Raw genomic sequence first — 17,306 nt, 5'->3', positions numbered from 1 at the left:
GGGATGAACTCAGATTTCTCCAGTTTCCTCATTTCCCCTCCCCCCACCTTGTCTCAGTCCCAACCCTCTAACTCAGCACCACCTTCCTTAACTTGCAATCTTCTTCCTGACCTCTCCGCCCCCCACCCCTACTCTGGCCTATCACCCTCACCTTAACCTCCTTCCACCTATCGCATTTCCAATGCCCCTCCCCAAGTCCCTCCTCCCTACCTTTTATCTTAGCCTGCTTGGCACACTTTCCTCATTCCTGAAGGGCTCATGCCAGAAGCGTCGATTCTTCTGCTCCTTGGATGCTGCCTGACCTGCTGCACTTTTCCAGCAACACATTTTCAGCTCTGATCTCCAGCATCTGCAGTCCTCACTTTCTCCTAATAAAACGATTAGCAATGGCTCAGTATTGAAAGGCAACATGTGAACTGGGAAGTCAGAAAGAGAATGAAATGTAGTTATGATGGAAAAACAAGATACTGAAAATGCTGTAAATCTGAATTTTAAAAATGCTGGCGTTAGCGGGTCAAGCAGCATGTACAGAGAGAAGCAGAACTCAAGTCAAGCGTCACCTGTAGAGAAAAGCAAATTAACTTCATCAGAAGGGTCAGCAGACCTAAAACCTTACCTCTGCTTCTATCCACAGATGCTGTCCAACCTGAATAACTCCAGTATTGTTTATATCTTTATGGTCATCCTTGAATCTTGATGATTGTATAGAAAAACAGATCATTTTATAACCTTGGCAATTTGGGTGGATAAAACTTTGGACTCTTACCCCTTTAATAATAGCATGGGTAATATATCTTTACTTCTCTCAACAGGACATGACTGGAAATAGTCTCATAGTATGACCAAACTCTCCTCCATTTCAACCGTGTTACCATGATCTATGTGAAACATTAAACTGTGAAATAATAGAAGTAGGAGCATAATGAAACAGAGTGCAAGTCTGTCATTGGTTCAAGTCTGCATAAAAAACATTTCCAATAGTGACTTGTAGTACCACCAAGTTGTTCTTTTGTTACATTTCCTCCTTTTAATCTAAGAATCTAATTGCAGCATTCTTAAAGTCACCTCTTCTGATATTGGCACATTCATCATACATCTGAAAACTGTTCTCGATTTAAAACACCTGTCATTCCACATTTTATTCTCAAAGCTGCTGTAACTCAAACAACATTGTAAAATTATGCTTCTTCTGCAGAATGTTCAGGACTCTTAACTTCACAACATACGCAAAGGGTCCCATCTTTGAAAACTACAACATTGGGATTTAAGGATGATTTCTTATACCGTTACTTTCTCAATCACCTACATCCTTCTAAGAACAAATATACATTGGTTGCACTGCTAAGGAATACCCCCGAGAAGATTCTGAAAGGGCTTTACAATGGGTAGATATTGAGAAGATGTTTCCATTTCTGAGGGAATCTCCAATTAGAAGACATAGCACAGAATAAAGAGACATTAATTGAAAACTGAGGTGTGATGGAATTCCTTCTCCCAGAGGGGAGTGATTATCTGAAATTCTCTACCCCAGAGAGTTGTGGAGGCTAAACCATTTATTTATTTAGAGGTTGATAAATTTTTGAATTATCAGGGAGTTGACAGCAATGCCAGGCTATCATAAATGAGGAGTTGAAAGCCTTGGGCAGATCAGCTATGATCTTGATGCATGATCTGGAGGTGCCGGTGGTGGACAAAGTCAAAAATCACATGACACTGGGTTATAGGCCAATGGGTTTATTTGAAACTGCATGCTTTCGGAGCCCTTGCTCCTTCCTCAGGCACGAGGACGTCTGGCGTACTCTTCACTAGCTGCCTCCAAAAGCTTGTGGTTTCAAATAAACCTGTTGAACTGTAACCTGGTGTCGTGTGAGTTTTGACTTTGTGCAGGCTTTTGTAAAGGAAATTAAAGCTTACTGGAGAGTCTTCCCTCACCAATCATCTTGAAGTCTGATTTCTGGGAAAACAAACTCTAAACCATACATGACTACAACAGAAAGATTCTCCGAGGTGACAGTAATTATGTCATTAAATTTTTGCATTAGGTTTATGCGGTCTACTCAAAATAACTGCCTTGAATAAGAACCTTGCTGCAATGACAATGTTATTTATTGTAGATAAATGTAACTCCATGGTAATATGCAATTCTCAGTGTATCTGCCTAGGAACAGAGATAAATTTCCAGCTGATATTTTGGACATTTTCCTGGAGTTAGATAACCAATTATAGGTTTTTGTCTACACTGGAGTCAGACAAACATCCTTAATTCTAGAAACAGAAAGCGTGTGGATTGAAATGAGGAAAAGACTAGCTCATCCTAGTCATATTGCACTCAATATAAATCCGATTCAGCATGAAAGAAAATATTTTGTCGAAAAAAGTAATGGATCACAGTTACCTAATAAATTCTGAAAATCTAAACGTAGAGACATGCATATATAAAAGAGTGAAGTTCTCATTTTATTTTAGATTCTCTCAATTTTTCTTTTTAAAATTAGTGATGGAAAAGGATAGACCGGATCTAAAAGTTGAAGTTCTAAATTGGAGAAAGGCCAATTTTGACGGTATCAGGCAAGAACTTTCGAAAGCTGATTGGAGGCAGATGTTCGTAGATAAAGGGACGGCTGGAAAATGGGAAGCCTTCAGAAATGAGATAACAAGAATCTAGAGAAAGTATATTCCTGTCAGGGTGAAAGGGAAGGCTGGCAGGTATAGGGAATGCTGGATGACTAAAAAATTGAGGGTTTGGTTAAGAAAATGAAGGAAGCATATGTCAGGTATAGACAGGATAGATCGAGTGAATCCTTAGAGTATAAAGAAAGAAGGAGTATACTTAAGAGGGAAATCAGGAGGGCAAAACGGGGACATGAGATAGCTTTGGCAAATAGAATTAAGGAGAATCCAAAGGGTTTTGGGAAGCTAGAGAAGTGATTGCTGGGCATCTTGCTGAGATATTTGTATCATCGATAGTCACAGGTGAGGTGCCGGAAGACTGGAGGTTGGCAAACGTGGTACTACTGTTTAAGAAGGGCGGTAAAGACAAGCCAGGGAACTATAGACCGGTGAGCCTGACTTTGGTGGTGGGCAAGTTGTTGGAGGGAATCCTGAATGACAGGATGTACATGTATTTGATTAGATTAGATTAGATTACTTACAGTGTGGAAACAGGCCCTTCGGTCCAACAAGTCCACTGAAGCGCAACCCACCCATTCCCCTACATTTACCCCCTACCTAACACTACGGGCAAATTTAGCATGGCCAATTCACCTGACCTGCACATCTTTGGACTGTCGGAGGAAAGCCACGCAGACATGGGGAGAATGTGCAAACTCCACATAGTCAGTCGCCTGAGTCGGGAATTGAACCCGGGTCTCTGGCACTGTGAGGCAGCAGTGCTAACCACTGTGCCACTTTGCCCTATTTGGAAAGGCAAGGACTGATTAGGGATAGTCAACATAGATTTGTGCCTGGGAAATCATGTCTCACAAACTTGATTGAGTTTTTTGAAGAAGTAACAAAGAAGATTGATGAGGACAGAGCAGTAGATGTGATCTATTTGGACTTCAGTAAGGTGTTCGACAAGGTCCCCCCCAGGAGACTGATTAGCAAGGTTAGATCTCATTGAATACATGGTTCAAAGGTAGAATAAAGAGGGAGGTGGTGGAGGGTTGTTTTTCAGACTGGAGGCCTGTGACCAGTGGAATGCCACAAGGATTGGTGCTGGGTCCTCTACTTTTTGTCATTTACGTAAATGATTTGGATGCGAGCATAACAGGTAGTTAGTAAGTTTGCAGATGACACCAAAATTGGAGGTGTAGGGGACAGCGAAGAGGGTTACCTCCAATTACAACAGGATCTGGACCAGATGGACCAATGGGCTGAGAAGTGGCAGATAGAGTTTAATTCAAATAAGTGCGAGATGCTGCATTTTGGGAAAGCAAATCTTAGCAGGACTTATACACTTAACGGTAAGTTCCTAGGGAATGTTGCTGAACAAAGAGACCTTGGAGTGCAGGTTCATAGCTCCTTGAAAGTGGAGCCGCAGTTAGATAGGATAGTGAAGGCGGCATTTGGTATGCTTTCCTTTATTGGTCAGAGTATTGAATACAGGAGTTGGGAGGTCATGTTGGGGCTGGACAGGACATTGGTTACTGGATCAGTGGTGCTGGAACAGCACAGCAATTCAGGCAGCATCCGACAAGCATCAAAATCGATGTTTCGGGCAAAAGCCCTTCATCAGGAATAAAGACAGACAGCCTGAAGCATGGAGAGATAAGCTAGAGGAGGGGGGGGGTGGGGAGAAAGTAGCATAGAGTACAATAGGTGAGTGGGGGAGGAGATGAAGGTGATAGGTCAGGGAGGAGAGGGTGGAGTGGATAGGTGGAAAAGGAGCTAGGTGGAAGATCTGAGCTATAGGGAGAGGCTGAACAGGTTGGGGTTGCTTTCCCTGGAGCGTCGGAGATTGAGGGGTGACCTTGTAGAGGTTTACAAAATTATGAGGGGCATGGATAGGATAAATAGACAAAGTCTTTTCCCTGGGATCGGGGAGTCCAGAACTAGAGGGCATAGGTTTAGGGTGAGAGAGGAAAGAAAGAAAAGAGACCTAAGGGGCAACTTTTTCACGCAGAGGGTGGTACATGTATGGAATGAGCTACCAGAGGATGTGGAGGAGGCTGGTACAATTGCAACATTTAAGAGGCATTTTATGGGTAAATGAATAGGAAGGGTTTGGAGGGATATGGACCAGGTACTGGCAAGTGGGACTAGATTGGGTTGGGATATCTGGTCGGCATGGACAGGTTGGACCGAAGGGTCTGTTTTCATGCTGTACATCTCTATGACTTTTCATTCTTTGCATAAATGACAACCAATTCCTATTCTATTTTGGTTTTACATAAATAGGGACTTGAATATGAAGTTCAATCAATTAAAAATAAAACACAGATTTCTGTTAATATTTGGATGGGGAGATTAGAGATTTTTAAGTCACTTACTACTTAAATGACCACAAAGAGGATAGTGTAGAACTTTAAAAGGACATAGATAGGAACGCGGAATAGGAAGACAATGCGGAATTTAATGCAATGTCGTGCAAATTGATTCATTTTATTCGGAGGAACACATAATAATATTAAATGAAATGTTCTATTCCAAAGATGATGCAGGAGCAGTGGACCCTGGGTACAGGTGGTGCATAATCATGTGAAGTGGCAGGAAGGTTGTGACAGCAGTTACAACGGGGTCCTATATATTTTATGATCAAAAAAGGCATAATATCCAAAATCTGGCAAATTAAACCTATATAAGTACTAGCTCAGCCTCAACTAGAGTGTTCTTCCCAATTCTGGGCACCATACTTTAGGAAGGAAGTGAAAGTCTGAGAGAGGGTGCAGAAAAGATTCATGGGAATAGTTTTAGCGATGAGTTTTGTAAATAGTTTGGAGAAGTTGGGACTATTCTCCTTGGAGTAGTTTGAGGAGAGATTTGATGCAGCCATCCAAAATCATCAGGGATTTGTACAGAGTATCAGAGAAAAACTGTGTCTATTGGTGGGAAAAAAAATTGAGAACCAGAAGGACATAGGTTTAAAGAAGCGATGGCGACATGACGAAAAACCTTTTTACACAGTGAAGTCTTAGGATCTGCCATGCAATGCCTAAGGGTGTGGAGGAGGCAGGGTCAATGGAGGTTTTCAACAGAGAGTTAGATTATTATTTGAAAATAAAATAAAAAAAGCTACAGGCAAAAAGAATTGGAGTACCACCAGCTGAACTGCTCCTTCAGAATGCCAGTTCAGATGAGCTAAATGACTCTGTTAAAAAGAGCCGTTTCTGATGTCAATGTAAATCAGCAAAGTGGTGTAACATAATTAAAGATTAATGATAATGTTCCCTAACAAAGTCTGTGAACTTTATTTATGGATTTGGACTTTGAATATCAAAGAGTCATTAATGGCACAGAAGGAATCGATTGAGCCTTTCAAGTCCATGAAAGCACACTGACTGTCCAGTCAGTCTCCCTGCCTGCTTCATTCCTGTGTCCTGACAGTTTATTTCTTTCGACTGCCCATCTGACTTCTTTTTAAAATACAGCTGATTGTTTCTGCATCCACCATCACAGACAACACGTTCCAGGTCATTACCACTCACTGTGCAGAAAGATTCTGCCTCACTTCCCTCTTGCATCTCTTGACCAAAATCTTAAATCTGTGTCCCTGAATCCCTATACAATCATATAATGAGAAGAGGTTTTTCTTGCCTACCTTGTCTAAAGAAGTCAATCTTGTACACTTCTCTCAAATTTCCTGTCAATCTCCTTTCTCCAAGGACAGCAACCGCAACCTTTCCAATCTAAACTTAAAACTACAATACCCAAAACCTGCATCCATTCTAGCAAATCTTCTCTGAAATAAGGATGGTACATCTTTCCTAAACTGTTGTGATCAGAACAAGATGCAATATACCATGTGGGACTTGACCAAAGTTTTAAGGGTTTAGCATTATTTCCTTGCTTGTTTTTATACTCAATACCTTTGCTTATGAATTTTCAATATCTGATATGCTTTGCTAACAACTCTCACCTTCAAAGATTGATGCACATTCACCAGGTCGCTTTGATCAGCACACATTTTTAAAAATGTGCCAGTCTACATTGCCTCTTCTCATCCTTTCTGCAAAAATGCACTTCTTCATATTTTTCTGTATTTCATTCCTTAACTTCTTTGCTGTACCATTCAAAATTTTAAGAAAATTCAACAGGTAGAGCCGGGCACATTCACATCCTCTTTCAAAGCAAACCTCGATTTATCTCCTTCCACAGGTTATGCTTATATCACCCCTGCACATGTAAATATCAGCAAGGTCCAGAAAACCTGATTGAGTACCCCACCTCGAATGACCAATTCCATTGAACTCAGGGACTGCCAAAAGGTTTGCTGAGTTCCTGTCTATCCTGGTATCAAGAGTTATGTTGTTCTCTTCCCTGTAGAACTTACAGCCGGGTGACAGAATCAAAGAGTTAATATTGAATATTAGTTAAAAATGAGTTAAACTACTTCGAATTGTAGAATCTTACAGCACTGGAGGTTAATTCTGAATGATCAACAAGGGATAGGCAATAAATGCTAGCCTAGCCAGTGACATCTGCATCCTATAAACAAATAACTTTTTGTAAATCAATTTGCTATTTTTTTACAAGAACAGATTTTATCAGGTAAATAAAAACAGTTTTCATTTTTCTCTGGTTGCAGATATAAATGGAGAGATTATATGAAATTTACTTCTATGTAAGTGTTTGTTATTACACATACAGCAACAGTGGTGGAACCAACAGCTTCCCAAGAAACACTTAAGAAGTTGAGAAAGAAACTTCTCAGAATAATTGTTAAAATAGAGGAACAGAATCAAGCGGATTGCTCTTTCAAGGAAGCGGCATAGAAATGATGAGGGAAAATTTCCTCCTATGACTTGAAGATTTTGATATGAATGTTGTACAGTCCCACCACGTAAAGGATATTGAAATCTCTTGACTTGCATTACCTGCTAGGTCTCTGAGCTGGTCTAATGTTGGTATAATTGGTGGATTTCTTTTCTGCAGCAGGAACAGAACCATCATGGTCAAAGAGAAGTTAGTGATCCAGCAACCAGGAACACTGCTGGTAATCCCTTGAACACGGGCCCAACACCGAACACCAAAGACGAGAGCCCGTACGCGAGGATCAATATTAGAATAAATATAAAGGAGTTCTGTGCTTCGCATAGCTATTCTGTAGTAAAATGAACAGATTGTTAAAAATTAATTCAAAGGCATATGCTCCTCTGGCCGCAGATTATGCCAATTAGAACCAGAAAATAAAATTAAAATAAATTTTACAATTCTCTACGTAATTATACTGACATTAATGTAAAACTGTATGGAATTAAGCAATGTTTCACAGGACATACAGCATGGAATACACAATTTGATTTTGGTACACCTTACCTATTATTGGCAGTGAGGTCACACTGAAATCCTGATGGTTGATGGGAGAACCGCACCAATGGGCAACGAGCATTGAGTATCTTCTGTATTCCTACACATCCTGGGGCAAACTGATCAATGCATTCGCCTATCACTGAAAGGGTATTTTGTGTTGCCACCCGTTCTGATGCCACTCTTTTTGTTTGATATTCCATGGAGAAGACACTTCTTTTCTAAAAGCAAACAAAGGTAGTGAGTAAACAATATCACTGATACTGACAACTTGAAGGTTCATGCTGGTGTGTAACCATTCCAGCATACATTGAAACAATTTCCAATACAAAGATAAAGAGAAAGAGGTAGTCATGGACCTGGAAGCCTAAAATTCAAAAGCACTTTGCAAACAATAAACAATAATTTCTAAATTACAGAAGGGGACCTTAGAAAAATGATAAACTCTCACCTTAACACAATAACACATTACAATCTTTCCTTTATAAAATAGCTGACTGCTTCATTTAATGTAGGTCAAAAGTCACCCAATACTAAGTTATAATCCAATAGGTTTACTTGAAATCACAAGCCTTTGGAGCACTGCCCCTTCGTCAGGTGAAATGAAGAGAGCATCCAGGCACAGACTTTATAATCAAAGAGATCAAAAGACCATACAAATGGTGAGAGTGGAGAGTGGACAGGCCAAATAATAGGTCTCTGCACATGATCAGGAGTGTTAAGGGGTGAGAGTAAAGGGTCAACAGCTGAATAACAAGTGAAGGGATGACCTGTAACCCGATTAATTGAGGCAGAGAGGTAAGTACAAAAAAATTAAAAATAAGGTGGTGCTGGAGACAAACCAAATGAATGGAGCTATAAAAGAGTTGCATGCTGAGGGACTAACCAAAGTAACAAGCAATCCTAAACTATGCAAACCAATGAAGATAGAGAGATCATAACAAGTAACAAAATACATGTGACCTCAGCACATCATTTGTATGATCTTTTGATCTCTCCGATTATAAAGCCTGAGCCTGGGTGCTCTCTCCACTTCATCTGATAAAGAGGCCATGCTCCGAAAGCTCGTTATTTCAAATAAACTTGTTGGACTATGGTTTGGCGTTCTGTGACTTTTGACCTAGTCCACCCTCGTCCAACATTGGCACCTCCACATCATTTAACGTAAGCAATGCTACAGGAATTCTGCTATCTTTTCTAAGCAGATTTTACAATACAGACAATAGTGAAAAAAGCAGTCCTTAATGAAGCTAGTGAAAACTAAAAGGATTTCCATTGTGTCATACAATACAACTTCGTACATTTCACCCGAAATATAAAATGAAAAACATTTGATTTGAATAAATGCATTCGTTTCAGGTGCTAATGAATCAATTCTGTACTTCCAGCAATTTTTCCATTTAATGTCATCAAAATCTCTTTTGAAGACTGCTTTTCAATAAAACCTATGATACTGAAAGATAGACAGCACTGATGTTAACGCTTAAACTGAATGATGAATTTCTTCAAAATTAACCATAAAAAGTCACAAGCCATATTTAATGAATTATCACCTGCCTCACTAAACATGGTTAATGAGAATAGGACAAAGTCTTTCTGAACTGCTTATGAAGGCTGACCTACTAATTAACTTTGAAATAAAACCACAATGTGAGATAATAAAACCTGTAACTTTAGTAAAGCAGGTAACAAGTCATACATTTTAAGTCACACACTCTAGTCTTCATGGCAGTTCACCAATGGCTTAGTTAACTACATTGTCTCGGAGTGACCAAAGGGGATCGATGAATTCTGCGCAGTGCTAAAAACAGATTTGATATGATGAGATACTGACTGAGCATAACTTAATATCCCCCTTAACTAATGTTCAGCAAGAAAGATATCTCAAATTTACACATGGTCTACAAAAATGATCCTTAACGAAAGAAAATAGAGTCATAGAGCAGCACAGACAGCACAGAAACAGACCCTTCAGTCCAACTCGTCCATGCCGACCAGATATCCCAACCTAATCTAGTCCGATTTGCCATCACTTGGCCCATACTCATATACCCATCCAGATGTCTTTTAAATGTTGTAATTGTACCAGCCTCCACCACTGTTTGATAACAGTTGCTAATTACTCATAGGACAGCAACAGTTTGCCAGGATTTGAATTTAATTAAAGAAAACATTTATGCTAAATAATTAAATGCAAGAGTCCTGAGAAACTCACCTAGATGTGGACATCTCCAGGGTTATAGGTTACAATTCTCATAGTTGTCGGCAGTTTGTTTTTAAATTTGGTGCATCTATATAAAATAATCCTATTTTCAATCTAGTCTTTTGGTGCAAATTGACATTCCATGTTAGTCAATTATTTGGAGTTTTCCTATCATATTTTAGTCTCCAATTTTTCCAAGATTTAGTTTTTTTTTAAGTGCTCTAATTTTGTTTCAAGCAATGTACCAAAAAGGTCAACAATTAGCTGCTTGAAAAGCTGACTTTTAATTTCCAATATCTTAGTCCCAAGATGAATGAATGACCATTGTTATTTCAGGAGAAACTGAGGACCGCAGATGCTGGAGATCAGAGTCAAAAACTGTGGTGCTGTGCTTTTGCAGCACCACACTTTTTGACTATTAGTTATTTCAGTCCTAAAAAGATATTAACTTCAGATTTAACCATTTTTGTACTCTAATTTTTGGTCATGAAAATCTTCATTGAAAATTTAGTGTATTTTCTTCTGAATAAAAATGCATCAAGTGAAAACAAAAAATATTTTTTGCAATATTCCTTTGACATATTCTTATTTGCAGTATTCTTTCATGTGATGTGGGTGTTGCTGACTGGGTAGCATTTATTGTCAATCCCTAATTGCCCTCGAGATCACGATGGTGAAGCATTGGTTTGAACTTCTGCAGCCCATTTGGTGTAGGAAACCCTGCAGTGGCTCAGCTGGGTGTACAATTAGCAAAACCGCTCAGATATAACAAAATAGCAAAGTCAACATGGGATTTTAAGTATAAAATTACTTTTTCAAATAACTCTAAAACAGGTTTTAGCACTCCAGAATTTAATTTATATTTATCCATTTTTAATGCAAAAACCAACTGCATGGATTAAATTCTGTGAAGACAAGTATTTTCAAAAGTGTTAAATTGTGCTTCAAATTTTTAATCAAGTACTTTGCCTTGAAACCATTTTTAAAAATAACATGCAGCAAAAATGAGAATTACAAAAAAGGCTGAACAGGGCTGTGAGATTTCACAGCATGACATATTAAGTTATGTAACATTTGGCAAAATATCAGACAACTAAACTCACATTATACGGGAATATGTAGCTTCATAACATTAACACTGGATTTTAACTAGACTTTGGAGCTTATTAACCCTCAATACAACAATAATTATTCATGTTAAACATAACAATAACTTGTTCTTGCCAATGACTCAAATCCCATAGGGATTATCCCAAAATATTTACCAAATTTGCATAAATGCTGCTTAAACATGTATTGCCTTTATTGTAGGAGCATTCTGAACCTATTAGACAGCCACTCTGGGAGACATAATCTTAACTCTATCACCAGTAGTCAGACTTTAAAAGTCTGTGTAGCATGTAACAGTAGCCAAACTTCTCTGAACATACTTTGAGATGGATGATTGCCTGTACATTTCTAAATATTGCAACAAGAGCAGGTAGCATTTATAAATTGGGAATTCTGCGAAGAGTACCTCAGCTCCCTTTTCTCCAAAGACTAGTCATCATCTACAATATATTTACCTATATTATTCAAATACAAAACATCTAACAAAAGGCCCAAAAGGGAATTCCCTGAGGTGAAAAGTGGAAAAAAGTTCTTATGAGTCATTGTTGACTACTTGTCAGAACTGATTTCTGCGAGTGAGTCTCACTGCATTAACTTGTTCCCATATCTGCATAGATGAGTAGTTAGAAGTTTACATGCCAATTGAAACAACTGTGATAAACTTTGCTATGACTAGGTTTCCTAGAAAAATGAAATTTTTGGATCGGTCACTGAAAGTTTCAGAACGAAGCTGGACTGAAGTGAAAATGTGTGGGAAGTATTTATTGAAACTGCTGAAAACTTGTTCACCAAGAGAACTTTTTTCTTTTGCAATTATATTTTTACAAGAAGAAAACCAAAAAATTGCTGGAAATACTCATCTCTCTCCTTTGGCAAAAAACGATTTGATGAGTTACTGTTTCAGGTCAGCCATCTTAAGCTGCTTCATCAATGACCTCCTCTCTATTATATTCTGGATGAGTGGTGCTGGAAGAGCACAGCAGTTCAGGCAGCATCCAAGGAGCTTCGAAATCGACGTTTTGGGCAAAAGCCCTTCATCAGGAATAAAGGCAGTGAGCCTGAAGCGTGGAGAGATAAGTGAGAGGAGGGTGGGGGTGGGGAGAAAGTAGCATAGAGTACAATAGGTGAGCGGGGGAGGGGATGAAGGTGATAGGTCAGGGAGGAGAGGTCCATGTCCTCGGCAGAGTGGGAGGGGAAGTTGAAATGTTGGGCCACGGAGCGGTGTGGTTGATTGGTTAATGTTAGAAGTGTGAATGTTAGCCAAGGATTGCACAATATTCAACACTATTCATGATTCTCCAATACTGAAGCAGTCCATGTTCAAACGCAACAAGATCTGGACAATATCCAAGGTGAGTTGACAAGTAACATTCATACCACACAAATGCCAGGCAATGACCATCTCCAGTAAGTGATAATCTAACCAACATCCCTTGTCATCCAGTGGGTCCAGTATCACTGAATCCCCCACCATCAACACCTGGGGGTTACCACTGAACAGAAACTCAAATGGACTCTCCACATAAACACAGTGGCTACAAGAGCAGATCAGAGGCTAGGGATACTGCAGCGAGTAACTCACCTGACTCCCCAAACCCTGACCTCAAGGCATATGTCAGTGATGTGATGGAATATTCCCCACTTGCATGGATGGGTGCAGCTCCAACAACACTCAAGATGCTCAACAACTTCCAGGGCAAAGTAGCCTGCTTGACTGGCACCACATTCACAAGCACTCCATCACTGATGCTCAGTAGCAGCAGTGTGTACTACCTTACAAAATGTAATGCAGAAATTCAAACATCCTTAACACCTTCCAAACCCACGATCACTTCCATCCGAAAGCTGGCAGATACATGAGAATCTGTATGTACATCTGTATGTTCTCCTCCAAGCCACACTATCTTGACTTGGAAACATATTGCCGTTGCATGGTCAAAATCTTAGAATTCCCTCCCATTAGGCATTCTGGGTCAACATACAGCACATGGAATGCAGCAGTTCAAGATGGTAGCTCAACACCACCTTTTGAAAGCAACTAGGGACAGGCAATAAATATTGACCCAGCCAGCTACAAATAAATAATAAAGAAAAGTGACCTCCCAACTATTACATTACTCCTTTATATCTATAAAACACACTAATTGAACTATGCACTTCGTTTTTGAAAAAAATCTTCAATTAATTTAGAAACCATAGTACAGTATAGTAATCAAGTTACTGTAAAACATAATGATGATATACTCTTCAAGGCCTTATCTTCTCAAATACCTTACCTTCTGGATTGCTGTATCATTGGCATCCTTCCTCTTTTAGGGGGAGGAAGATAAGTCAAAGTCAAAGAAGTTACATTGGTAATTGAATATGTGCTTTATTTTGTGGGACTGAGGCTGCTGAATTTGTTGACAAAAGATTGGGTAGGACTGCACAGGCTAAATATGATTAACTGAAAACAGCCGAGGGCAGAGTAGCACTCACAAAAAGGCAGGGAAGTTTCGAGTTTGGACTTAAACTCTCACCTTGCAATACGGAATCCACTACTATTACAATTATGAGTGAGAGATCATTACATCTTCTACTGTAGCTCGATTCCTGGAAAACATTTGACATAAAAAGTTATTGTGCAAAGTAGGACCTCATAGTATGGGGGTAGCATACTAGAATTAAAGGTCCATCTGAAGTCTGGCCTTTAACCTTTTACCATTTACATCAATAACTTTGATGAAGGGTTGAAGGCATGGTAGCTATATTCGTAAAATACACGAAGATAGGTATGCTGTGAAGATGACATAACAAGGTTGCTGACAGAGAGACAGGTTAATGGAATGGGCAAAAATCTGGCAGGTGGAATAAAATGTGGGAAAATGTAAAGTTGTTTGATTTGGTAGGAAGAATGAAAAAAAGAGCATTATTTAAATAGAGAATAACTGTGGAATTCTGAAGGCAGAAGGAATTACGAATTCTGGCGCATGAGTCACAAAAGGTGAGGATGCGGACACAGCGTGTAATTAGGAATGCTAAAGTGATGCTTGTCTTTATTAGGAGAAGAATTAAACAAAGAAATGAATGTTTATACTTCAGTTTTACAGCGTATTATTAAGACTATGTCTCAATATTATGCACAGTTTTAGTCTCCTTATTTAAGGAAGAACGCACACATGTTGCCGTTTTTGTTCAGAACAGGTGTTCTAGATTGATGAGTAGATTGTCTTATGAGATAAGGGTTCAGAAGAGCAGCTGGTGATTTGTTTGAAGTTCATAAGATCTTGAATAGTCCTAACAAGATGGATATAGAAAGGATATTTACTCTTTTGGGCGAGTCTAGAATTAAGGGATACAATTTTAAAATTAGGGGTCACCCTAGTAGTATTCAGATGAAATGAATTATTTTATTTCAAAGGATTCTGAAACTTTGGAACTTTCTGCCTCAGAAGGTACAGAGCAGGGTAATTGAACACTTTAAAGATAGAGGTACATCGATTCTTGTTAGGCAAGGGAATCAAAGGTTGTTGAAGATAGACTAGATGTTGAATTCAAACCATAATCAGATTAACAACAACTGTATTAAAAGACAAAGCAGGCTCAAGGACTTGAACGGCCTAATCCTAACTTATGTGCTTGTATGTTCTACAGTGTTTAATACAGTGCTGTATTTGACATGTCCACAACACCAAATCCTGTTCCCAAATGGCTCAGAAAAATCATATTGTTCAACTTGTTTCCAAAACCTGAACAGATATGTTTTGTCTGATTATTCTTTATCGACATGACTTAATTATGAAGTACACAACTTACACAGAACGATCAATGACTATTGTTGCAGTCTCTGCATACATGGTTCAGCATTTACTTTAACTGACCCAGTACCAATGTTCCTTCACTAAACTTTTCCCACAAAATGGACAAAATTCCATTCTTTTCCTCTTAATTCTTTCATTGGATATGGACATCACTAGCCTGGATAATATTTGCTGCCATCCTTAATTGCCCCAAATTAGTACCTTGCTAGGCCATTTCAGAGGCAGAACTAACGATTCAAATCCAATTACTCTTCCTCAGACTCTAAACATTGACTCTGCTTCTCTCTTTACCTCTGTTGCCAGTCCTGCTGAGTTCACATTTCACTGCTATCCAAAGGAATTGGACTCCTGATCCATTCTTGTCAACTTTCTTAGCACAACTCTACCAAACATACTGCAAAGTTGTGGGTGTTGATTATTATATCTACTTCTAATAAAATTGCTATTGATGAGCAAACCCTTGTCCAGGTTATGCTGGAGAAATGAATGCAACTTTATGCCAAAACGTAAATTAAACGTTATAGAAACTCTTACTAATGGCAAACCGTCAAAGGAAACATTGGCCTAGATGTTCCAGTAAATGATCAAGGACAAAAGATAAAAAAAAATGGCCAATCTCAAATTAACAGGATATCATAAGTGATAAAAACTGATAAATGAGACATTGTAACGCGAGTAAATTTTGCCTACAATATGCAATTCAGTTCACCATTTAATGACACTTGGCATTATAAGAAACAGTGAAAAAGAGGTTTCAAACAGCTACAATGATCTAAACACATTCCCTCTAGTCCCTTATTCATCCTTGGGATGTGTCAACTTCCACAGGTATGAGATCAGCTTTTCTGTGCCAACACCGATGGTGACTCTATACCATTTCTCTCAAATCCTTTATCACCTGACTATTTGTTTGAAATTTTCTCTTAGGTGAATCACAACTTCCTCAATATCAATATTAGAAGAATAAAGCAATTGGCTTGCACAACAAATGACTTATTTGACACTGAATTTCTTTGGCCATTGTTTCAAACTGAACAAGAGCTTTTGAAACCTTGTAGTCTTGTTCTACCCAAAGAGCAGCATTAAAGCATCATAATGAAGGGGTTTAAATTCACCCCTCGACACTGCCCACTTAATCCATCTCAGTTCCTTAAGTCACATTCACATACCTTGAAGTAACAAAAACATGACTGCACATAACACTCAAGTGCTAAGTTACCACCTTACATCCCTCCAGAAAGACCAACTTCTTAAAGCTCTGCTGCACGTATCTTGTTCTGCAGGCCTTCAATGCCATTTTTTTTTCTATATAGATATTTTTATTAGAGATTTAACATTTTTACAAGTTTACAAAAATAAACAAAACTCTCAAATACAAACAGTGATATACAATTAAATCAAATATACAATAGCCAAAATTTAACAAAAGAAAAAGTACCGAGAAAGAAAAAAAAAACAAAACTCAACTGTCTACTAATCTAACCTACAACTAACCAGAGTGTATATTTAAGTCTCTTACATGCTCGGAATGTGCTAACATCAAATGTAATAAAACCCGTATTCGTGCGGGATTCCTCTCCTAAGGGGCCCCGGACCAGCCAGGTTTGTAACCTCAATTAAATAAAAGCCCTTGTTAGGATAGGCAAAATATCTGTATTTATGTAATTCAAGAAAGGCTGCCATATTTTATAAAATAATTCGGTCTTTCGGTGCACCATATTTGTAAGGAAGTCAAGGGAATACATTCCATAATTAATCTGTGCCAATTTGAAAGTCCAGGGGGACCCTCAGCCACCCAGTTCACCAAAATATTTTTCCTTGCACAGAAAGAAAGAATAGAAAATAGTCTCTTCCCGTACATGTCCAGGGAGGGAAAGTTCGAAAAGCCCAAAAGGAGAGATACAGGGTCCACTTTAATTTCCGTTCCTAAAATTTCTGTCAGGGTACTTGCTACTTTAGTCCAATATCTACGGATCTTATGACAGGTCCATAAGCAATGTACAAGAGTGCCCACCTCTATTTTGCACTTGGGACACATTGGAGATGCTCCTGCCTGAAATTTTGCCAATCGAACCGGTGCTATATGGGCCCTATGAAGTATCTTCAGCTGGATAGCCTGGGTTCTGTTACAAATAGTAATTCTTCTAGCATTTTCCCAGATATCATTCCACGTTTCTGTGGAGATTTCTAGTCCCAGATCCTGAACCCATGTTTTAAGCAGATTA

The 17,306-nt window shown here is 38.9% G+C and overlaps 1 protein-coding gene across 2 annotated transcripts in view; it reads right to left on the bottom strand.

The window, feature by feature from the left end:
* LOC122550071 (mitochondrial poly(A) polymerase) overlaps positions 1-17,306 on the bottom strand; it is a 54,168-nt gene that overhangs the window by 14,030 nt on the left and 22,832 nt on the right. For both annotated transcript variants that reach the window (XM_043690565.1, XM_043690566.1), the window contains exons 5-6: positions 7,978-8,189; positions 7,536-7,762 (exon numbers count right to left, since the gene is read on the bottom strand). In XM_043690565.1, coding sequence (XP_043546500.1) covers positions 7,536-7,762; positions 7,978-8,189 — 439 coding nt within the window. The remainder of the gene's footprint in view (positions 1-7,535; positions 7,763-7,977; positions 8,190-17,306) is intronic.

Source organism: Chiloscyllium plagiosum, chromosome 5, assembly GCF_004010195.1.
Source record: "Chiloscyllium plagiosum isolate BGI_BamShark_2017 chromosome 5, ASM401019v2, whole genome shotgun sequence".
NCBI classification, from domain to species: Eukaryota; Metazoa; Chordata; class Chondrichthyes; order Orectolobiformes; family Hemiscylliidae; genus Chiloscyllium; species Chiloscyllium plagiosum.
Note: the sequence above shows the minus strand (reverse complement) of the source record. Positions and strands in the feature narration are given on the sequence as shown.